General features: G+C 29.0%; 1 protein-coding gene across 4 annotated transcripts in view; it reads right to left on the bottom strand.

Annotated features, from left to right (window-relative positions):
• LOC135127667 (SCY1-like protein 2) overlaps nucleotides 1-25,293 on the bottom strand; it is a 274,358-nt gene that overhangs the window by 31,689 nt on the left and 217,376 nt on the right. For 3 of the 4 annotated variants that reach the window (XM_064054200.1, XM_064054197.1, XM_064054198.1), the window contains exons 14-15: nucleotides 2,921-2,983; nucleotides 2,666-2,683 (exon numbers count right to left, since the gene is read on the bottom strand). In XM_064054200.1, coding sequence (XP_063910270.1) covers nucleotides 2,666-2,683; nucleotides 2,921-2,983 — 81 coding nt within the window. The remainder of the gene's footprint in view (nucleotides 1-2,665; nucleotides 2,684-2,920; nucleotides 2,984-25,293) is intronic. The other variant, XM_064054199.1, reaches the window with a different exon arrangement.

Genomic DNA, 25,293 nt, shown 5'->3' with positions numbered 1-25,293 from the left:
ACTTCCACAGTTTTCAAACTTTCGTTTCTTCAATTTTTCCTTTTGCAGTTTTTCAATATTACAGTTTTTCATTTTTCGATTTTCCAGTTTCTCATTTTTAGTTTTTCTGTTTTAAAAATTTTCATTTTCTCGATTTTAATTCACAATTTTGGGTTTTTCCATTTCCTTTATTTTTTCAATGTTTCGATTTTATAATTTTACGTTTATTCGATTCTTCAAATTTTCATTCTTTGAATTTTCAATTCCACGAGTTACAATTTATATTTCATTTGATAAAATCTTACAATATTTCGTTTTTTTGATTTATCAGTTTCTTAGTTTTTATTTTTTAGATTTTGCGATTTCCGGTTTCCCAAATTTTTCAAGTTCTTGATTTTTATTTTTTATTATTTTTTTATTATTCACAATTTTTTAATTTTTATTTCCTCGATATTACATCTCAATTTATCGTTTATTCATTTTCTTTAGTTTTTCAATTTTTCCATTTTTCATAATTTTTTGTTTTTGCAACTCTAATTTTTTCAATTTTTCGTTTCCTCAATTTTTAAAGTTCTTGATTTTTATTTTCCATTTTCCGGATATTTTTTAATTTTCATTTCCTCGATTTTATATCTCAGTTTTTCGTTTTTCATTTGCTTTAGTTTTTCAATTTTTCCATTTTTCAATGTTTTGGTTAATTTTTCAATTTCTCGAATGCCAAAGTTTTCAAATTTCCGTTTTTTCTATTTCTCCTTTTACAGTTTTTTAATTTTACAATTTCTCGATATTACAGTTCTTCATTTTTCGATTTTTCAATTTCTCATTTGTAGTTTTTCGTTTTTTAAATTTTCATTTTCTCGATTTTAAATTACAATTTTTCATCTTTTCATTTTCTTTATTTTATTTTTGGTTTATTCAGTCCTTCAAATTTTCAGTCTTTGATTTTTCAAGTCCTCGGTTTCTAATTTATAAATGTTTCTATTTCGCAGCTTTTGGATTTCTCAATTATCCGATGTTGCGATTTTTTAAATTTTGAATATTTCCATTTTACGATATTTCGTTTTTTCGATTTTGCAATTTGTCGATCTTTAATCTTTCGATTATCAATTTTTTGTTTCTTCATTTTTTTAAAGTTCATTTCAATTTTTTTTAAGTTTTCATTTATACTATTTCGTGTTTCCATTTTTGATTTTCAAATTTTATAAGTTTGCATTTTTTTCATTTTTTTCATTTGAAATATTGAAAAATCAAAAATTAAAAAATCAAACTGAAAAAACAAAATTTTGCAAAATCGAGAAAGTGGAAAATCAAGAAATTGCAAATCGATAAATTGAAGCAACGAAAAATTGGAACATTAAAGGACTAAACATCAAAAAACTTCAAAATGGGAAAAAAATTAATGAATCAAAAAATTGGAAAAATAAAAGATTGTAAAATCGAAAGAACTGTAACAAATTGAAAAATTAAATATCGGGAAATTGAAACATTAAAAATTGACTGAAATTGCAGATCAAAAAATTGGAACATTCTAGGGTTGGAAAATCGGAAAACTGAAAAATTTTAAAATGAAAACTCGAATAGATGCTTATCATAAAACTGAAGAAATAAAAAAAATTGAAAAATTAAAAAATTGCAAATCGTAAAATTGAAAAAAGTGAAACGGAAGAAACAAAACATATAAAATCGGAACATCGAAAAATCAAAAAATTGCAAAAATAAACAAAAAAAACAAGCCCAAACCAAAAATTGTAAATTGATAATCTGAAGAAATGAAAAATTAAAGATCAGGAAAATTGAAAAATTATAAATTGAAATCTCCAATAACAAATTGAAAACTCGAGAACCTCAAACCGAAAAACTGAAGAAACAAAAAAAAATGAAAAGTGTGAGGGTGTTATTTAAAAAAATCGCAAAAATTTGTATAATCTTTCAAAGAATCGAGATTTATTGGGTTGCACTTCAGGGCCGACGGAATTTCTATCAACCAATTTTTTGAAAAATGAAAAAAAAACGAAGTTTTGACATCTATCTTTGTAAAAAGGAATGAAATATTGCATAACAAAGAATACAGAAAAACGGAAATGAATTTAAAGAAGGATTTATGTACATAATGCAGTGGAAAAAATATAAGTAAGAAAAGTTCTAGTAAAATACAGTCACGAAAAGTATATACAAAAATAACCTTACTGGGCATCGAGTACTGTTAAAAATACAAGTATAATCAAAACGAAAACAAAGTAGATATCACAAACAACAAACATAAATATTTACAAAACAAAAGGACTCGGAGTAAGAAAAACAGATGAAGACAACCAGACACGAACAACAACAGACAAAAAAGAAAATCACGATAGAGAAAAACAGTAAAGATAAAAGACAAGATGCAGAGAGATAAAGCAAAGACAAGATAAACGCACAGTCCAGCGAATTTCCAGCATTCCCATGTTCCACTCGCTCCGCCCCCTCGCCGCGGTATAACCACGCCTCTCCCCCCGCCCCACATCTACGTAACTACGCTACAGTGGTGACTCGTGACTACACTGAACGGTGATGAGTGAAGTGTGCTTGGTGGCCTCGATCCGCACCGTGCTGATCGAGCCCAGCCACCGGTGTTAGTGTAATGGTGGGTGGGTGGGTGGTTGGGGTCGTAGTACGTAAAACGATGGTTACATTAACAAATACTCACTATCATGCTCCGTGCAAGCTGAATAGAGACAGAGCGCAATCAACACATTGCACATGATCCAAGCGGTCGGACGGCACAAATGAGAATGAAGACATGATTAACAAAGTGATATTAATGAGTGAGCGTGTAGTGTCGTGCACGAGGCGCCGTGGGGAGGCTCCTGCTGGACGGGGGTCCTGGAGAGCCGCACCACGGCCGCACGAACTCCTCTCGTTGGAACATAACACACCACACGACATACACGGGAGCACTTACATAGGTGGATGGCACCGAAAGGCTCGAGCCCTCACGGGACACAGAGCTGTACCCTATAGCGCCCTGTGCGAACAAGCGCTTCAGCATTTTTGGCAGTGGCAGAACGACGAAAGTACTCTTTACGGAGGAGTCGGGCCGGGAACGTTTTGCGTTATTCGAGCGATAGTTGGCCACTTTTAGCGGGTGGTTTTATTGTTAAAGCTCGGATTTTACGCAAAAGTACGGATTTTTGTATAGTGATAAAATTTTACAACCCAGCTGTTAAAGAAGTTGAGCTTGTATAGACCCCCGGTTGTCAAACGATGAACACTGGCGTATTTGGTCTACTCTTATTTGAATTTAATTTGCCAGGTTAGCGAGGATCTTTACCAGGAGGTATGTATAAAACATAGTGTGTTCGCGTTCTAGTTGCATATAAATCCGAGCTTTAAAAATTTATATTTTTATTACATAGACATTATAATCGATCTTTTAAAAATACGCATAGGAACTGGTTGCCTTAACTCAAAAATTTAAATGAAATTATAATGTGCCTGAAAATGAATTATTACTAAAAGCTGATCATATTGGGTTTGATATGTTACATTTGCTTCTTTCCATGTTTCGTGGCCTCTAGGGTACGAAAAATTAGGTCTCCCGTTACCCCCTGTTTGGATTTTTCTTAGACAGATAATCTCCGAAACTACTGGACCGATTGTTGTCAAATTTTATATTATCTCGATTTTAGGATGATCTTATCATATAGATAGTAAAACGCTAACCAAATTTGGCTAATCGTCTCAAGGAACAATAAGATGACGTCATCTATAAAATTAACATTAGTAAATGTTGTTTAAACTTGTGGTTTATAAATCCGTGCTGAGTTTTTGCAGTAGATATCGAGATTTTTGGAAAAAATCAAAATTGTACAATTTCCCGTTTCCCCAATTTTTCCAATTTTCAATTTTTCTGCTTTTCGATGTTTCGATTTCTCGATTTTTCAAGTTTTGATTTCTCAATTTTTCCATATTTCAGTTTTACGTTTTCTCAATTTTTACAGTTTTCAATTCTTCGATTATTAATTTTTTTATTATTTAAGTTTTCGCGTTTTTGGCTTTTCTACATTTTCGTTTGTTCGATTAATTGATTTTTCGTTTCTTTTGAATTTTCGATTTTTCCATTTCTCGATTTTTCGAATTCTCGACTTTCCGACTTTTACGTTTTCCGATTTTTCGATATTCTGATTTTTCTATTTCCAGATTTCCCGATTTTCCGATTTCCAGGTTTTCAGTTCTTCAATTTATCGGTTGTCAGGTTTTTGATTTTCCGATTTTTCGATATTTTGATTTTGATTTTCCCACTTCTTGGTTTCTCGATGTCTAGATTTTTCGGTTTTCACATTTTCAATTGTTTAATTTTTCGTATTTTTAGGTTTTTGATTTTTTAATTTTTCGATATTTTTATTTGTCGATTTCTCAATTTTTAGCAATTTTTCAATCTCTCGTTTTTTGAATTTTTCGGCTTTTGGATTTTTCGATTAATAGATATATCTTTTATTTGTTTTACGACTTCTCGATTTTGCGACTTTTACATTTTGCGATTTTTCGATATTTTGATTTTCCTATTTCTCAATGTTTCGATAAATCGGTTTTCACATTTTCAATTCTTAAATTCTTGGATTGTTCAGGTTTCTGATTTTTCAATTTTTTGACTTTCCGATTTCTTAATTTCTTGTTTTTTTAATTTTTCAGTTTCACGATCTCTCGTTTTTTCAACTTTTTTCTTTCTAGATATTTCGATGTTAAGATTCCTCGATGTTTCAGTTTTTTAATTGTTCCATGTTTTGTTTCTAGATTTTTCAAGTTTTAATTTCTCAATTTTTCCACATTTCAGTTTTGGGATTCTCCAATTTGTCGATATTTTTTTTATTTTTCGATTCTTTTATTTTCCGATACACATTCGAATTTTCGATTTCTTGATTTTTCGACTTGTCGACTTTTCGACGTTTAGATGTTCTGATTTTTAAATATTTTGATTTTCCTATTTCTCAGTTTCTCGTTTTTTCTATTTTCAGATTTTCAATTTTTCGATTTTTCAAATTTTTGATTTTTCAATTTTTTGATTATTCGACTTTTCCATGTCTTGATTTACAACTTTTCGATGGTTTTTCGATGTTTCAGTTTTGGAGTTTTTCAATTTTTAGATTCTTTAATTTTTTGAATTCTTAAATTTTAGATTTTTCGATTTCTCGATTTACCGATTTTTTAATTTTTCAGTTTTTCGAATTTTCAATTTTTCGGCTTGCCGATATTTGGATTTCTCGATTTCTCAAATTTTAATTTCTCAATTTTCCAACATTTCAGTTTTGGGATTCTTCAATTACTTGTTTTATTAAATTTTCGATTTCTCGATTTTTTAATTTTTTGATTCCTGTTTTCCGATACATGTTTCAGTTTTATGTTTGCTCAATTTTTCCATTTTTCAGTTTTTCGATTTTTAAATTTCTCGGATATTCAATTTTTGGATTTTTCAATATTTCAATTTTGGGCGTTTCTAAGTTTTTTATTTTTTGATTAATAGATTTTTCGTTTTTGGATTTTCCGACTTTACCATTTCTCGATTTTTTGACTCTCGACTTTCCGACTTTTACGTTCAAATTTTCAATTCTTCAATTTTTCGTTTTTTCAGATTTTTCGAATTTCAGATTTTCAATTCTTCAATTTTTAGATTTCTTCGCTTTTTGATTTTTCAACTTTTTGTTTGTACGACTTTTCAATTTTGGAATTCTTCAATTTTTTAATTTCTCAAATTTTATATTTTTTGATTTCTCGATTCGGCTTTGCAAGTTTTCAATTTTTTCGATTTTTTTAAATTTCGATTTTTCGATTTTTTAAATTTTCCCATTTTTCGAATTTTCGATTTTAGTCTTTTCGGATTTTTTGATTTATTCAAATCTTGATTTTCGAATCTTTGATTGTTCGGTGTTTCGAATTTTAGGTTTTCCGATTTCCCGTATTTTCGTTTTTGTTGAATATTTGATTGATCGTATTTTCAATTTTTTGAAATTCGAATTTTCAATTTCCTTTTCGATTGCTCGTTTTTTCAGTTTTTGAATTCATTGATTTTTCTCAAATTTTCGATTTTTGATAGTTTCGATTCTTTCACTTTTGATTTTACGAATTACCAATTTTTCAATTTTTCGAATTTACGATTTTTTAATATTGTAATTTTTCGAATTTTCAGTGTTTATTAATATTTTTCGAATTCTCAATTTTACAAGTTTTCGATTTCTCAGATTTTCAACAATTCAATTTTTCCATTATTTAATTTTAGATTTTTCGGATTCGTCGATTTCTCGACGTCTCGACCTCTCGGTTTCTCGATCTCCCAATCTTTTGATATCTGAATTTCTGAATGTTGCGATTTTTCAATTTATTTCCCGATTTCTCGGTTTTTCGATTTTTCCTTTTTTAGAATTTTCGATTTTTCGAGGTTCGAGTTTTTTTTTAATCTCGATTTCTCGATTTTTCAATGTTACCATTTTTCGATTTCATAATCTTCGGTTTCAGAATGTTCGATCTTTTCCTAGATTTTTCGATTTATCGAAATCGGTTTTTCGAATTTCAGGTTTTCCGATTTTCCGGATTTTCGTTTTTGTTGAATACTTGATTCATCGAATTTTCAATTTTTCGAAATTCGAATTTTCAATTTCTTTCCTTTTCTATTTCTCGTTTTTTCAGGTATTGAATTCTACGATTTTTCTCAAATTTACGATTTTTCGAATTTTCAATTTATCGAATTTATGATTTTGTAATATTTTGATTTTTCGATTTTCCAAATTTCTCATTACTCGACTTTTCGTTTTTTCAATGCTTATTACAATTTTCAGAATACTCGATTTTACAAGTTTTCTATTACTCATATTTTCAACAATTCAATTTTGGGAAATTTTCCAATCCTGGATTTTTCAATTTTTCGATTATTTAATTTTAGATTTTTTCGATTTCTCGATTTCTCTATGCCTCAATTTTTCAATTTTTCTATGTTTAGATTTCTCGGTTTTTCGATATTTCGACTTTGCGAATTTTCAATTTTTTGAAATTTCGAATTTTCGATTTTTCGAGATTCGAATTTTTTAAATTTCGATTTCTCGATTTTTCAGTTTTCCGATTTTTCGATTTTATAATTTTCAATTTTTTCTTGGATTTTTCGATTTATCGAAATCTTGTTTTTTGAATCTTTGATTTTTCGGTTTTTCGAATTTTAGGTTTTCCGATTTCCCGGATTTTTGTTTTTGTTGAATATTTGATCGTCGAATTTTCAATTTCTTTCCTTTTCGATTTCTCGTTTTCTCAGGTATTGAATTCTACAATTTTTCTCAAATTTACGACTTTTCCAATTTTCAGTTTTTCTAAACTTCGATTTTTGATATTTTGAGATTTTGATTTACGATCTCGAATTTTCCATCTTTCTAGTTTTCGATTCTTTCACTTTTGATTTTAAGAATTTTCGATTTTTCAATTCAGGGAATTTACGGTTTTGTAATATTGTAATTTTTCTCATTACTCGACTTCTCGTTTTTTCAATGCTTATTAAAATTTTTAGAATACTCGATTTTACAAGTTTTCTTTCTCAGATTTTCAACTACTCAATTTTAGGAATTTTTCCAATCTTGGATTTTTCAATTTTTCGATTATTTAATTTTAGATTTTTTTGATTTCTCGATCTCTCGATCTTTTGTTGTCTCGATTTCTCGATGCTTCAATTTTTCAATTTTTTGATGTTTAGATTTCTCGGTTTTTCGATATTTCGACTTGGCGAATTTTCAATTTTTTGAAATTTCGAATTTTCGATTTTTTGAGATTGGGATTTTTTTAATTTCGATTTCTTGATTTTATAATTTTTGGTTTCAGAATTTTTGATTTTTTCTTGGATTTTTCAATTTATCGAAATCTTGACTTTCGAATCTTTGATTTTTCGGTTTTTCGAATTTTAGGTTTTCCGACTTCCCGGATTTTTGTTTTTGTTGAATATTTGATTCGTCGAATTTTCAATTTCTTTCCTTTTCGATTTCTCGTTTTTTCAGGTATCGAATTCTACGATTTTTTTCAAATTTACGATTTTTCGAATTTTCAGTTTTTCAAAACTTCAATTTTTTTTCGATCTCGAATTTTCAATCTTCCTAGTTTTCGATTCTTTCACTTTTGATTTTACGAATTTTGTAATATTTTAATTTTTCGATTTTCCAAATTTCTCATTACTCGACTTCTCGTTTTTTCAATGCTTATTACAGTTTTTTGAATACTCGATGTTACAAGTTTTCTATTACTCAGATTTTCAACAATTCAATTTTGGGAGATTTTCCAATCCTGGATTTTTCAATTTTTCGATTATTTAATTTTAGATTTTTTTCGATTTCTCGATCTCTCGATCTTTTGTTGTCTCGATTTCTCGATGTTTCAATTTTTCCATTTTTCGATGTTTACATTTTATGGTTTTTCGATATTTCGATTTCATAATTTTCGATTTTTTCTTGGATTTTTCGTTTTATCGAAATCTTGATGTTTGAATCTTTGATTTTTCGGTTTTTCGAATTTTGGGTTTTCCTATTTGCCGGATTTTTGTTTTTGTTGAATATTTAATTCGTTCATTTTCTTTCCTTTTCGACTTCTCGTTCTTACACTTTTTGAATTCTTTGATTTTTGTCAAATTTTTGAATTTTCAATTTTTCAAAATTTCGATTTTTGATATTTTTGGGTTTTCGAATTTTCGATGTTTCAATTTTTACATTCTTCAGTTTTTAGACTTGAATTTTTCAAATCTCCAATTTTATCCTTCAGTTTTTTACCTTTCAATTTTACCTTTTAATTAATTTTTGAGGGTGGTTGAAAAATGAACAAAAATATGGAAAAATTGTTGAGGTTTTAGAAAAGTTGACAAAAAATCTACAAAACATTCGGGGAAGTAAATCTCAAGGTGCTAATCCGAAAATTTAAAGCTTTTGTTATTCCAAAACAATATTTTCGAAATATTCGGTTTCAAAACCAATATTTCAGTAGTAGGTAAAATTGACGCCATTAAATTGTTGGTGGAATACTCAGGCAAATTATGGTTAGCACTTTATTATCTAAAACTTCACAACAGTTAAATCACTAGTTTCAGAGTAACAAGAACGTCGACAATTACCTACAACTTTTTGATACTTTACGTAGAAAAAGCGAGATTTCTGCCGAAATAACTTCCGATCAATATTTTACTAATGCCAATGAGATTTTTTCTATGGCTGTAAATGGAGAGTCAACCAATCAGCTAAGTACAGAAAGAGGACTCAGGATATCAATTTCCTATATTACAACTTTGTCCTGCAAAAACTTTTAGATCTAATTTTTGCCGTGTCACTTAAAATGTGCATTCACTCAACGACTAACAAATTCCACTTGTTACAAAATATGTAGACGGTAACGAAGCCTGATTGCTCCCTTACGTTACTGAAATTTTTCTAGAAGCACCTTAACGACTCGAGTTCTTTCCACATTGACGTTGCAGCAAAGTGAATTTGGAAAATAAGTCCGGTGATTATACTCGTTTCATTTGATATTATTTTATACAAACATTACAAAATTAAAATCTAATTTAAAAAACTCACATTGTTATTTGTTCGAGAATCATAATTACGATAAACTAAAGCAGACAAAGACTGTTGCCTCTTTCTTAATTAATCTTCGAACTGCCCCTAACTTCCAAGTTAAATTTTCAATATCGAATATTGATTCCGACGAACGTTGAGCTCAAAATGAATGTGGATTTTCATTATTAATTAACGGCAGTTTATTAATGGCGCCCTTGTTATTGGCAAGAGCACTTCGTCTGAATTTCCCCAATCTTAAATATCTGAATGTAAAATAAAAACGAAATTTTATGCAAGACGGAGCCCGAGCAAATACTGCCGAGTTTCCTAAGGCAATAAGTATATGTGTCTACATTACTTTGTTGCTTTACTTTGCTGTTTATTTAGGTTTGTTTATACGGTTTAGTTACATATTTCCATGTTTAAGGACCGAATCCGGAATTTACTTGCCAAAGTTATCGAAAAGATGGAATTTCGTTTTACTTTTATCAACGATCTCTACATTCTAAATCCCAACCGCCCTTGCAAAGAGTACTTTCCATCTACAGTGTTGTAAATATGATTATAAATTTTAGTGTGCATTTTAAATACAAATTTGATGTTCTGCTTATTGGCTCAGTTTGAATGGCGTGGAGGCGTGCTGTGTACTCACGTTAAAATTTGTAAACATACCAACACTGGATATAAACAGGTTTTACGTAAATTCATCCAACTCTGAACAAATTACTTTAAAAACAACCCTTTCTTCCCATACGTAATAGTTATTTATTTTATCGAACGAACGTTGTTTTAGGGCTGTGTTATGTTATCGGAAATAACATTAATGTGAAATTTATTGCCATACTTACATTAATATTATTTTAAGTGACACTTCACATGCGTTCACCTAGTGATTTTATAGTACTTTACAAAGCGGCTACGGAAGTTTAATACAGGCGTAGTTCAAATAACGGACGGAAAAATTGGGTTTGAAGAGCGCTCGTCTTAAATTGCATATGCAGTTGTGCTTTTATCCCGAACGAAACGTTATTTCAAACTCGGATGTAACCCGATTAGAAAACACACTGGAATTTACTCGAATTCTGATGGCGACAATACTTTAGTTGAGCGAAACCCACAGTTATAAATAGAGAGCGGATTTATAAGCACAAAAAAATTAAGAATAAGCGCTTAAATAAGCACAACGTTTTCATAAAAAAGTTTTATTTTAAGCAAAAAAGTATTAAAAACATAATCATATTACAAATCAAAGAACACTTCTTAGAACTTTGGATAAAATATTATTACAATAATCCTAGACTTTATATTTTACACACGTATTTCAGTTTTCTTTAAAACAATTTATGATTGTAATATGTTCCAAGTTGTCCACTGTAAAATTTTTTCGCCGATCATTTAAAATGTATTTAAAATTGGAGAATGTGCGTTCAACATCCACACTCGTTGTTGGCGCAAATTTGAATTTTGCAACTAATGTTGAATCTGACTCCAAATTTTCCACCTTCTGGCTTTGTAAAACACGAGCAACGTCGGAAACAACACCGAAACCTGCATTTTTATTTAACACTTCGTCAAGTTTTTGAGATACCAATATCACCCCTTACTGCGTTTGCTTGTTGTTTAAATTCTTTCACTAAGTTTATGGCATCTACCAACAACATGTTGGGTTTTTCTAATTTTTCTATTACCTCACATACGAATTGATAATTGCTTCTTAGAAAAGCTAGATCTTGTCCCAAATCTTTCTTTTCCAAAATATTTATGCAATCTTTAATCGATTGAGAAGAATCTTCGCTAAACTCCGTAACTACTTCCTCAAATTCTTTGATATATTTGTCATAATAAAATGTGGCCTGTAACCATGTTCCCCACCTCGTTATAATCGGCTCTGGGGGCAATGGTATGTTTGGAAATTTTTCCTTAAAATGTTCCACTCTTAGTGGGGCTTTAACAAAAATCGTTTTACCATGTGCCGCTAATTTATTAACAGTAGAAAACTGCAAACGTATTCCTTCAGCCACTCTGTTTAAACCGTGTTCAATGCAAGTAGAGTGAATTAAATTGGGGTACAATATTTTTAGATTATTCCTTGCTTTCAACATATAACGAGCTGCATCCGAGATCATCAATAAAATTTTATTGGCAAAAATAGTGACGTAAGACTCTCATTTACAAATCTGGTAATCGTATTGCCATTTGTTTTATCTGACATTTTCAAACTTACTACATACCCTCGACTAGGGAAATTTTCATTTAAGATTCCAACAATTAAACTTGGCACGTATCTTCCACAACTGTCGGTTGTTTCATCGACAACGAACCATAAATAATTATCCCCAATGCGATGTTTAATTTCGTTGTAAACTAAAGTTATTAGTATTTGATAATATAGACTTATTTTGGCATTTTTGACATTTTCGACCATTTTTCAACTATATCCGAAAATTAGTTGAAGACATTTTCTTGTAGATTTCGATTTCTAGAAGTCATTTTCGCCTTCGTTTCTTCGGAAATTTCTACCGTTTTTCTAAAATCGTTAATTGAAATGCAGTAATTTTTTGAGTTTCGTCAAAATAGCTCTCTATAAAAATTTTGTGGATTAAAAAGGAAATTATTAGTAAGTTTTGTTCCATTATTCCATTATTAGTTTCCACTCCTACTCGACCGAAGAACATATTAGCCCCGCCCACCCACCCGGTCTCCTTTTCGGTGATTGATTTTATGCGAACTGAAGGAAATGAATGATCTTACAGTCAACAGTAACAAAATAAGTAGTTAGAATGAGAAGAGGATGGGTGGGCGGTGCTAGTACTTGCTAAGATAAAACTGATTTGGGCAAATCACCTTCCTTCCAAGAAAATAGAGGGCGGGTGGGCGGGGCTAGTACTTTCTAAGATAATAACGATTTTGGCAATTGACATACCTTCCAAGAAAATACAGGGCGGGTGGTCGGGGCAACTACTTGCTAAGATAATAATGACTTTGACAAATGTCATATTTTCCAAGACAATAAAGGGGGGGTGGGTGGGGGTAGTATTTGATAAGAAAAGACTGATTTTGGTATTTTGACCTTTTCGACCATTTTTCAACTATATCCGAAAATTAATGAAAATATTTTCTTGTAGATTTCGATATCCAGAACTCATTTTCGCCTTAGTTTCTTACGAAATTTCTACCGTTTTTCTAAAATCGCTAATTGAAATACAGCAATTTTTAGAGTTTCGTCAAAATAGCTCCCTATAAAAATTTTGTAGATAAAAAAGGAAATTATTATTAATTTTTGTTCCATTATTCTATTATTAGTTTCCACTCCCACTTTACAGAAGAACACAATTAGCCCCGCCCACCCACCCGGTCTCCTTTTCGGTGATTGATTTTATCCGAACTGATTGAAATGAATGATCTTATACTGAAGAGAAACAAAATTAGTAGTTAGAATAAGAAGAGGGTGGGTGGGCGGTGCTAGTACTTACTAAGATAAGACTGATTTTGGCAAATGAGATATTTTCCAAGAAAATACAGGACAGTATTTGATAAGATAAGACTGATTTGGGCATTTTTGACCTTTTCGACCATTTTTCAACTATATCCGAAAATTAATGAAAATATTTTCTTGTAGATTTCGTTATCCAAATGCCATTTTCGCCTTCGTTTCTTCGGAATTTCTACCGTTTTTCTAAAATCGCTAATTGTAATACAGCAACTTTTTGAGTTTCGGCACAATAGCTATTTTTAAAAATTTTGTGTATAGAAAAGGAAATTGTTATTAATTTTTGTTCCATTATTCCATTATTAGTTTCCACTCCCACTCGAAAGAAGAACATCGACTGTTAACTTTTCGGTTTTTCAATTTTTTAGGTTCTTGATTTTTATTTTTCATTTTCCCGATTTTTATTTTCATTTTTTTGGTTTTATCAAAATTTTTCGCTTTTCCTTTTTCTTCAATTGTACAGTTTTTTTGAAGTCACAATTTTTCGTTATTTTTGCAGTATTTCCATTTTTCAGTGTTTCGGTTTCATAATTTTTCGTATTTTCAGCTTTAATTTTTTCATTTTTCCGACAATTGAGTTTTGTGTTTCATGAGTTTTTCGATTTGCATTTTTTCCATAATACTATTTTTCATAGGTACATTGATTTTTCAGTTGTTCAAATTTTTCATTTTTTGATTTTTCAATTTTTCGTTTCCTCAGTTTTTTAGGTTCTTGATTTTTATATTTCATTTTCCCGATTTTTTAATTTAAATTTTCTCGATTTCATTCATTTCAAAATTTTTCGTTTCTCCTTTTTCTTCAATTTTACAATTGTTTTGATGTCACAATTTTTGGTTTCTTTAGTTTTTTATTTTCTCAATATTTTCATTTTTCAATGTCTCAGTTTCATAATTTTTCGTTTTTTCAACTTTGCCAATTTTCCATTTTACGATTTTTCATTTTTTGATTTTTCAGTTGTGTCACTCTTTAATTTTTCAATTTTTTATTAATTTTTCGTTTCCTCAATTTTTCAAGTTCTTCAATTTTTTTTCACTGTCCCGATTATTTAAATTTCATTTTCCCTATTTTATATTACAATTTTTCGTTTTTTCATTTCTGTTATTTTTCCAATGTTTCTTTCGATTTTATGTTTGTTCGTTTCTTCAATTTTTCAAGATCTTGATTTTTAATTTTTAGAATTTTCAGTTTTCATTTTATACTTTTTGGTTTTTTCATTTTTTGATTTTCCATTTTTAAAATTTTGCATTTTTTTCTATTTTTTTTTGATTTGAGAAGTTGAAAAATCGAAAAATGAAAAATGTGAAAATTAATAAAAAATTGAAAAAAAATGAAAAAACCGAAAAAATCAAAAAACGAGAAACTGCAAAAACGAAGAATTTCAAATCGAAGAACTGAAAAACTTAAAGAGTACTTTCAATCGGAATATGTCGATTGCAGTGTTTTTCAAGGAATTCTTGAAGAGGGCCTTTCTCCAATTTTTTTAAAGGTATATTGGACTGGATCATCATTTTACATAAATCGAAATTAAACTGAAACTGCTCATCTTTTGTGAAAGTTGATGCAACAGATTCATGTATGGTCTGCTGTTTAATTCTAGAAACTTCAAACATTTTCTTCCTTTCTACATGAAGAGTCGTTCTGACATGTTGCGTCACGTTATATTTTTTATCACTTTGAATCTAAAACAACGTACATATAGAGGATTAACAAAGGAAAATAGATAAAAAAAAATTAGTGGGCTTACGGTTTTCACACAAGCTCTGCAGAAAATTTTGTTGTTTTCTAATTTTAATTCTGGAAAATCCCTTATCCACTCATCCGGCGTCGATTTTACTTTCGGCATTCTTTTAAAATATTAGTAATATTACCAAAAAGAACTCAACATGTAACAAGGGAGAACCACCTATAACACTGTACTACGACAGATGCGATAGACTGATTGTTGTGAAATAAACGGTTCATTTACTTAAAAATTTCCATTAGAAAAATTTTGATGTAGGTAGTTGGGTACAATCGCACGCAAATGTTTTGAGCCTATGGGCGGATCATTTTTGCCGGTCGTCACTGAAGGAGGCGGTACAAATCGTCCAAGGGCAGAATTTGTAGGTAGGCTCAAACTACAACGAAATTTACGTGTTGACCAAATTCTTAGTCTGAATTAGTTTTAATTTTATAAATACCCTATCTAAAATGTTCAGAATATGATGAGTCTATACTTGTGATTTACCATTCCATTTATATTTTTCGGATTTGTTTATACATACAGGGTGACTCAATTAGGTCTAATTGTGCCACCCATAGTTATAAAATTCACATTAAATTAAGTCACGGACATTTTTGAAGTGTACTACATTTCAAAAAACAAAAAAAATGTTCAGTTTATAAACTTCATAATTTTAGTTTAAGTTTATCAATCATGGTTGACGCTTTATTTTATCCGTTCCATTTGTTATCCTTTACTGCTGTCTCTCTTGGGTCGAGGTGTGACACCGCACCGAACGTTCTTCGACCGATAGGATAATTTATTACTTCCGACATCTTTTCGGTGACAAATTTAATCTTCGCATACTTCAGCGTAGTTAGTGAACTCGTTGTGACCACTGAAATATACAAAGAGTAAATTTTGAAATGGAACGAAAGTCGAAGAATACTTTCAAAGCCACGATCAAAATGTATTTGATTATCTTCGCCAAAAAATGCATGACGTCATGGCAAAATTTGATATGATGAGTCAGTACCTGTGATTTATCATTGCAGTAATATTTTTTAGATTTACTTATACAGGCTGTCTCAAAAAAAGATCACTTCGATTTTCGATTTTTCGTTTTTTCGACCAACCGTTTCATCTAATTAGATTTTTCAGTTCCCATTTTTCTATCAACTTTTCGATTTTTTTACTATCCCATTTTTGCGGTATTTTGAATTATCGAGTTTTCGGTTTTTCCGTTTTTCGATTTTTCGAGGTTCGATTTTTTTTAATCTCGATTTCTCGATTTTTCTGTTTCCCATTTTTCGACTTTTCGATTTTTCGATTTCATAATCTTCGATTTCAGAATGTTCGATTTATCGAAACCGGTTTTTCGAATTTTAGCTTTTCCGATTTCCCAGATTTTTGTTTTTGTTGAATATTTGATTCATCGATTTTTCAATGTTTCGTTTTTCAGTTTTTGTATTCTACGATTTTTTCAAAATTACGATTGTTCGAATTTTTGGTTTTTCAAAATTTCGAGTTTTTTTAAGTTTTCGATTTTCGTACTCGAATTTTCAACCTTTCTACTTTTCGATTCTTTCACCTTTGATTTTACGAATTTTCCATTTTTCAATTTTTCGAATGTACGATTTTGTAATATTTTTTCGATTTTCCTGATTTCTCATTCTCGACTTCTCGTTTTTTCAATGTTTATTAAAATGTTTCATATACTCGATTTTACAAGTTTTCTTTCTCAGATATTCAATAATTCAATTTTCCATTTCTCGATCTCTCGATGTTTTGTTGTATTGATTTCTCGATGTTTTAATTTTTTTCAGTTTTTCGATTTTTTGATGTTTCGAATTGTCTGTTTTTTAATTTTGCAATTATTTTTCCCAAATTTTAAATTTTAGATGTTTCTATTTTTCAATTTTTCGAATTTGTAATTTTTAGATTTTTAATTTTTTTGGTATTTCGATTTATGGATTTATTGAATTTTCGGTTTTAGAATTTTTAGATTTTCAATTTTTCAATTTTTTTAATTTTAAATTTTTCGATTTCTCGATTTCTTATTTTTTTTATTTTTCAGTTTTTTGATTTTACAATTTCTTGATGTTTCGATTACCTGATTTTTGTTTTTTTCACGAAATTCGAAAAATGGAAAAACAGAAAATCGAAAAATCGGAATATCGAAAAATCGCAAGTTCAAAAATCGAAAAAATTTAAAAATCTTTCGGATAATAACAAAATCGAAAAATCGAAAATTCGAAAAATTAATAAATCGCAAAATGAAAAAAATGAACAATTGAAAAACCGAAGAATTCTAAAAACTGAAGAATGAAAAAATTAATAGAAAGACTGGAAATTCGAATAATCAAAGTATCAAAAATCGAAAATTCGAAAAAATGGAAAGTTTGAGAAAAATCAAAAACAAAAATTTAAATATCAAGAAATCGAAGAAATTTAAATATCAAAAACCCGAAAATTTAATAAAAGATAATCCGAAAAATAGAAACATTGAGAAATCGAAACATAAAAAAATCACTTCGATTTTCGATTTTTCGTTTTTTCGACCAACCGTTTCATCTAATTAGATTTTTCAGTTCCCATTTTTCTATCAACTTTTTGATTTTTTTACTATCCCATTTTTGCGGTATTTTGAATTTTCGAGTTTTCGGTTTTTCCGTTTTTCGATTTGTTGATTTTTCTGTTGGTCAGTTTTTAGACTTTGCTGCAATTTTTTTGCATTTTTCGATTATATTTTACTTTCCGATTTTTTTGATTTTTGAATTTTCGATTTTACGTTTTTAATTCTTCTATTCTCGATTTTTCGATTTTCCATTAATCATAAAATTTTTCGATTTTTCGGTTTTTCTATTTTTTGACCTTCGATTTTTCAATTTTTGAGTATTCGATTTTCCATTTTCTGATTTTACGATTTTTCGATTGGCGATTTTTCGATTTTCGTTTTTCCGATTTTGTGGTTTTTCGATTTTTCTGTTTGTTTCAGTTTTTATGGTTCTGCGATTTGTTTTATTTTTTCATTTTTCGATTATTTTACTTTCCGATAGTTTGATTTTTGAATTTTTGGTTTTTTCATTTTTCGATTTGGGATTTTTCAATTTGTGGATGTGTCCGTTTTTTCGATTTTTAGAAAATTGATTAATCGAATTTTCGATTTTTGAGCATTTCGATTTTTCCATTTTTAGATACTTTTCGATTTTTCTGTTCGTCAGTTTTAGACTTTGCAATTTTTACTTTTCCACTTTTCTATTACTTATTTTAGTTTCGGATTATTCGATTTTTGAATTTTCGTTTTTTTTTTCATTTTTCGATTTCCGATTTTTTAATTTTTCGATTTTTCGGTTTTTTAATTTGTCGATTCTCGATATTTCGATTTTCGATTTTCCAATCTCCGATTTTTCAATTTCCAGTTTTCGATTTTCCACTTTATGATTTTACGAGTTTTCGATTTTTCTGTTCGTCACTTTTTAGGCTTTGAAATTTGTTTACTTTTCGATTTTTGAATTGTCGACTTTTAGAGTTTTCAATATTATGAATTTTCGAATTTTCTGTTTTCCTATTTTTCCATTTTTGAATTTTCCATTTTTCGGTTTTTTGATTTTTCAATTTTCGGTTTTTCAATCTTGCAAATTTCCGATTTTTCAGATTTGTGAATTTCCAGTTTTTCGATCGACCTACGTATTATATTCATTGAATTTTCGATTTTCGGTTTTTCCATTTTTAGATTTTCGATTTTTCAGTTTTGTATTTTCAGATTTTCTGTTTTCCGCATATCTGATTTATCAAATTTTCGATTTTTTGATATTTGATTTTCGAATTTTCGATTGTTCAGTTTTCCATTCTTCAGCTTTTAGATTTTTGGATTTTCCTCTTTAAATCTTTGAACGTTTCGGTTTTGATTTTTCGAATTTTTGATTTTTAATTTTTCCAGTCTTCGGTTTTTAGACTTCAATTTTCTTTCTTTTAAATTTGTCGATATTCTATTTTCCGGTTTTCAGAATTTTCGATTTTCAGTTTTCAGACTTTCGATGATTAGAATTTTGGATTTTTCAGTTTTATGATTTTTCGATTTTTAGAAAATTTGAGTAGTCGAATTTTCGATTTTTCAATTCATCGATTTTTCCATGTTCAACTTTTCAATTTAAATTTTGCGATTTTCAATTTGTCCATTGTCGATTTTTAGAATTTTCGGTTTTTCAATTTTTCGATTCTCAACTGTTAGACTTCAATTTTGTTACTTTCCGATTTTTTGGTTTTCGATTTTCCAATTTTCAGAATTTCCAAGTTTCTTTATTCACATTTTCGATTTTCCACTTTTCGATTTTAGATTTTTCGCATTTTTGTTTTTCCAATTTTTTGCTTTTTTGATTTTTCTGTTCGTTTCAGTTTTTACGCTTTGCAATTTTTTTTTATTTTATATATTTTGATTATTTTAATTTCCGATTTTTTTATTTTTGTTTTTGATTTTTTTAATTTTCAATATTACAAATTTTTGACTTTTCGATTTTTTGGTTTTCCCGTTTTTTAATTTTCGTTTTTGAGGTTTGTGAATTTCCACTTTTCGATCGACCTAGGTATTTGATTCATTGAATTTTCGATTTTCTGTTTTTTGCATTAGTGAATTTCGGTTTTTCCGGTTTTTGATTTTGCGCATATTTGATTAATCAAATTTTCGAAAAAGTTACCATGCTTACAAAAACTTCAAAACATCTACAATATTTCAAAGTATTCAGTTTTGCTATTCTTGATTTCTTCAATAAAATAAATTGGATCAGTCATTAACTTTTTTGAGACACCCTATATAACCAAATCTAAAAAATATTAATGCAGTGATAAATCGCAAGTATAAAACTCATCATATTTTATACATTTAAGATAGGATTTATTCTGCAAAATTTTGAGGTGACGTCATAAATTTTTTAGAGGGGATAAGCAAATATATTTTAATAAAAAATGTATCATGTTTATCATGACTTTAAAACATCTGCAAGATTTCAAAGTATTCGATTTTGCAAATTCAAAATTAAATTGCATAATATTGTTTTATAATTTTGATTTTTTTTCCAAAAATCTGGACGTTTCGGATAAAAATTCAACACGGAGTCATAAACTACATGTGTAGGATTATGTTACTGTATAGAATTTAAAACCCATTTACTATGCATAAATTTGAAGTGACGTCATCACATTATTGGTGGGGATGATTAGACAAATTTAATAATTTTGCGACATTTATGAAAAAAATATCAGTTAACAAAAATGGCACGTTTTTATTATTATGTCAGTTACATGTCACTCAACGACAATATCGTTTTTTTTTATTTATTTATTAGGAACATTTAATAGGAATTTTATTTGAAAAAGTGATGAAATTTTTTATACGGAACAATTGGTCGAAAGATGTTAGAAAGCAAAATAATTCCTGTCCGGACCATCGTTACTCACGAACGAAAGTGACTATTATTTTATGGGAACAACTACCTGCTAAATCTTCTCCGATAAATTCGAGAGAACTGGCGTGAGCCATAAATATTTCTTACCAAATGTAACTACTGTCCGTCCCGTTATTGTCAATAAAATTGTATGGAGTAAAATGTAAATTTCGTTGTAGTTTGAGCCTACCTACAAATTCTGCCCTTGAAGGATTTGGACTGCCTTCTTCGGTGAGGGCAGGCAAAAACGATCCGCCCACAGGCTCAAAACATTTGCGTGCGATTGTACAATAATCCTTTTTTCTAGAAAATCTTCAACGGTCTTGCCGTAAAATGCCGAAAAAGAACATCTGGTTAAAAGCTTTAATTCATTATCAACGGAAGTAAGGATTTAAAGGCATAAAATCTATGTAGTATTTTTCCAATCCTATAATAAAATTTTATTACCCAAACGACCGGAACTTATTCACAGAAAGGGTCTTGAGTAAGTGCAGTTCAATGGTCAAGTCCAGGTAAAATGCATACGATACGATACGGCTAACTAACAAGTATTTGTCATCCCGACAAGGCCGGCATTTGAACAAAATATGCATTAAAACTCATATTCGTCGAAAAAAGCATTAAACAAGCATGTAAGTTTTAATATGCATAAAATTGAAAAAAAGCAAATAAGCATAAAAAAATGTGTCAAATGACTCCAAATTGTATCATAGTTACAGATATCAAAAAGTTTTGAAGTGCTTACATTTTTCACAAAAAGTATTAAACCTAGAAATCCGCTCTCTAGTTATAAATAACAAAAATCGAACTAGTACTACGTCGAACCCATCCTCGCTTTATGAAAAGCTTTTGTTTAATAAACTCAACTCACGTTGTTTATATAGGAGAAGAATGTTCGCAAGAGTTCGCGTTTATTGCTTCTGCGAGTTCGAGAATTTATGTTCGTCTCTAAATTGACGGATCGCAGCGCATAGCAAAAACCCAACAGAACGGCCTGTATTAAACTTCGAATCTGCAATAAATAACTATTACTGAAGCTTATGAATCATCGATTCTAGGCTGCACTTAAAGCCTCCATGTAACGTAAACGCTAAATTCAGCTGCACTTAAATCCAAGATTGGCTGTGAAAGTTTTACGACAACTTTGAAATTCCTTGATGTGCTTTCATCTAATTTTCTGCTCATTCTGAATTTTCGTCTGATCTCTCGATTTAACGACGATATGACGAAGTTGGGGTTCAAATCCCTAGGACCGTGGCGTACAGAAGTGTTTAATGTTAAATTGCCTAGGCCGGGTTTTCAATTCGCGGGAAGTAGGAGCTGTAATGGCGTTTGGATTTTTCGCAGCGTTTACGTTGCATGGTTGTGTATCTGGCGAGATATTCTGATTATGTTTTTAGTGCTGTTAGTGTGACTAGAAATGGCGGTCTACGATTTCGGGAACGTGATGCATAAATTAAATGTGGGAATTATACAAGTTGGGGCCAGATGTTCGAGACATGTTCGGTTTAATTATTGTTGGTTGGATTTATCTCGGTTTTAGTGACTCGTAGACGATGATTGTAGAGGATTGTCGTCGGATTTTTCACCTAAATTGAGAAAATTTAGATTTTATGACGTCATTCGACAACAACGAGCTCGGTTCTGTTTTAAACAAAGACATTGTGTAGTGACTGCCCTTTGTGTTCTACAAACCAGACATAATCAACGTATCTCACATGTGTCACTTGATTTATTTTTTTGTTTAACTAAGAAATAATTCCTTGTGTTTGATACTAGCAAAATATTTTACAAAAACAATATTGTTGGAATCGTAATCTTGCAATAGATTTTTTCGGGAAAGTGTAGTATTTTTTGCGTAATTCACAGGTAGTTAGTCAGTCAAAAGTTATAATTGTGGAATTATTTGCTAGGTTTTCAAGTTTGTCTAGTATTTTTAGCAAAAAGTCCAAAAATCTACAATTTAAAAACTTAAAAAAATGATCTATCGAAAAATCGATTTTTTTTCTTTTCTGTTTGAAAAGATACAAGAAAAAGAGGCACAGAATCAAAATCTAGAGAGAATTTCCGGTAAGAATAACCAAGTTTCACAGATATTTGGGTAAAATTTAAAGTTTGTTAAATATGGTGGAGGCGCCGGGATAATAAATATCTTTGAATTTATTTATTTATCTATTTTCGAAAAAACTATGCCTATTCTTACAACTTGGCAAACTTTTTTTTCTATAAAAGCACATCGAACACATCCCAAAATTGAAATATTGAAATATTGAGAAATCATAATTTGAAAAATCGAGAAAAGAAAAACGAAAAGTTGAAAAACTTTAAAAATAAAAAACTGGTAAGTCGAATAATCTCAAAATTGAAATAATAAATAACTCAAACATCGGGAAATCGAAACATCAAGAAATCGTAAAATCAAGAAACCAAAAAATAAAAAAAATGAGAAATCGAGAAAACGAAAAATTTTAATTTCAAAACTTGAAAAAATGAAGAATCGAAAAAATAAAAAATCGAGAAATTGAACAATCTCAAAATAGGAACATCGAAAAATTGAAATATTGAGAAATCGAAGACTCGAAAAAGAATTCGAAATGACCCAAAATTGAAATTTCGAAAAATTAGAAATTGAAAAATTGAAGAAATTAAAAAAAAACGAAAAGTCGTTACATTTTTCAATTTTTAGAATTTACGTTTTTTCAATATTTCCATTTTTCTATTTTTCGAATTTTCCATTACTCGGTTTTTCAATATTTAAAATATTTCGAACTCCTGATTTTCCAAGTTTTTGATTTTTCAAATTTTTTACACTTTGAATTCTCGATTTTTCCATTTTTCGAATTTTCGATTTTTTGAGATTTGAATTTTTTAATTTCGATTTCTCGATTTTTCAATATTTCCATTTTTCGACTAGAATTTTCGGTTTTCCGACTATTTCAATTTTTGATTTCTCGTTTTTTCTATATATATTTCAATTCTTGGATTTTTTGATTTATCGAAATCTCGATATCCGAATTTTTGATTTTTCGGTTTTTCGATTTCTGGGATTCTCGTTTTTGAAAATTTAATTCTTTGAATTTTCGATTTTTTGAAAAATTCGAATTTTTAATTTCTAACATTTTCTAGTTCTCGAGGTTTCAATTTTTCCATTCTTTAGTTGTTTCAATAAATTATATTTTTTCGATTTTTTGATTTTTTGATTTTTTTACTTAAGATTTTTTGAATTTTTGTTTTTTCAGTTTTTCCATTTGGAATTTACGATTTTTTAATTTATTAAGATTCTAATTTTTCGATTTTAAAAATTTTCCATTTCTCGACTTTTTCAGTGTTTAAAATTTCCCGAATTTTATATTTCTCAAGTTTTCGATATCTCAAATTTTTAACACTTCAATTTTGGGAATTTTTCATTTCTGATTTTTTTAGTTTTTCAATATTTTAATTTTGGATTTTTCGGTTTGTCCATTTCTCGAATTTTTGATGTTTCGATTTCTCGATGTTTCAATTTTTCATTTTTTCGAATTTTTCTTTTCTTGAATTTTCGGTTTTTTAATATTCGAATTTTCTATTTGTATCGTTTTCAATTTCTTGATATTTAAATTTTCCAATTCTTTGATTTTTCTCAAATTTTCCATTCGAATTTTTAACTTTTAAAATTTTCGATTTTTGATACTTTGAATATTCGATTTTTCACTTTTTCTAATCTTCAGTTTTTCGATATTTCAGTTATTTTAATTTTCGATTTTTTAATTTCTCGAGTTTTCGATTTTCGATATTCGAATTTTCAGGCTTTCTAATAATTTTTACATTACCCAGTTTTCAGACTTTTCCATTTTTTTTTACTTTTCGATTTCTCGGAATTTTTAGTTCCATTCTTCGGTTTTTCCATTGCTTATTTTTTTCACTTTGCGATTTATTAATTTTGTTATTATCCGGAAGATTTTTCAATCTTGTCGATTTTCGAACTCACGATTTCTCGATTTTTCGATTTTTCTATTTTCTGTTTTTCCATTTTTCGATTTTCGTAAAAAATTCAAAAATCGAGTAATCGTAAAATCAAAAAACCGAAAAATAAAAAATGAAAAATCCAGAAATCGACAGATTTTAAATTTAAAAAAATTGAAAAATTGATGAATCGAAAAACTGAAGAATCGAGAAATTGAAAAAAAACTTACAATCGAAACATCGAAAAATTGGAATATCGAGAAATCGAAGAGTCGAAAATGAACTCGAAATAGCCCAAAATTGAAAATTCGAAAAATCAAAAATTGAAAAATTCAAGGTTTTTAAAGAGTCGATAAATCAGAAAATTGTAAAATCGAAAATTCGGAAAACTGAGAAATCGGAATCTGAAAAACCGAAAAGTTGAAAAATCAAAAAATCTAAAACCAATTTTCCAATTTTTCCATTTTTCGACTTTCGGTAATTCAACTTTCGATATTTCGTTTTTCTTTTATATTTCTATTCTTGGATTTTTCGATTTATCGAAATCTCGATATCCGAATTTTTGATTTTTCTGTTTTTTGATTTTCGATTCTTAGATTTTCAGATTGCTCGGATTCTCGTTTTTTGAATATGTAATTCTTCGAATTTTCTATTTTTTGAAAATTTCGAATTTTCAATTTGTATCCTTTTCTTTTTCTCGATTTTTCAATTTTTCCAGTCTTCAGTTTTTCGATTTTTCACTAAATTATAGGAGTATTTTTTTTCGAATTTTAGATTTCTCAAGTTTTTGATATCTCAAATTTTTGATATCTCAAATTTTTAACACTTTAATTTTGGGAATTTTTTCATTTCTTGATTTTTCAATTTTTCAATATTTTAATTTTGGATTTTTCGGTTTGTCGATGTCTCGAATTTTTGATGTTTCGATTTCTCGATGTTTCAATTTTTCGTTTTTTCGATTTGCCGATCTATCGATGTTTCCATTTTCCCCTTTTTTGAATTTCTGATTTTTTCATATTCGAATTTTCAATTTGTATCCTTCTCAATTTTGATATTTAAATTTTTCAATTCTTTGATTTTTCTCAAATTTTCCATTTTTCGAATTTTCGACTTTTAAAAATTTTCGATTTTTGATACATTGAATATTCGAATTTTCAGTCTTTCTGCAAATTTTTTCATTCTTTAGT

This window comes from Zophobas morio, unplaced genomic scaffold (genome assembly GCF_036711695.1).
Source record: "Zophobas morio isolate AGI-343-1 ecotype UQ-CSIRO unplaced genomic scaffold, CSIRO_AGI_Zmor_V1 ptg000012l, whole genome shotgun sequence".
Lineage (NCBI taxonomy): Eukaryota > Metazoa > Arthropoda > Insecta > Coleoptera > Tenebrionidae > Zophobas > Zophobas morio.
The sequence above is the reverse complement of the archived record's forward strand: the minus strand, read 5'-3'. Positions and strand labels throughout refer to the sequence as shown.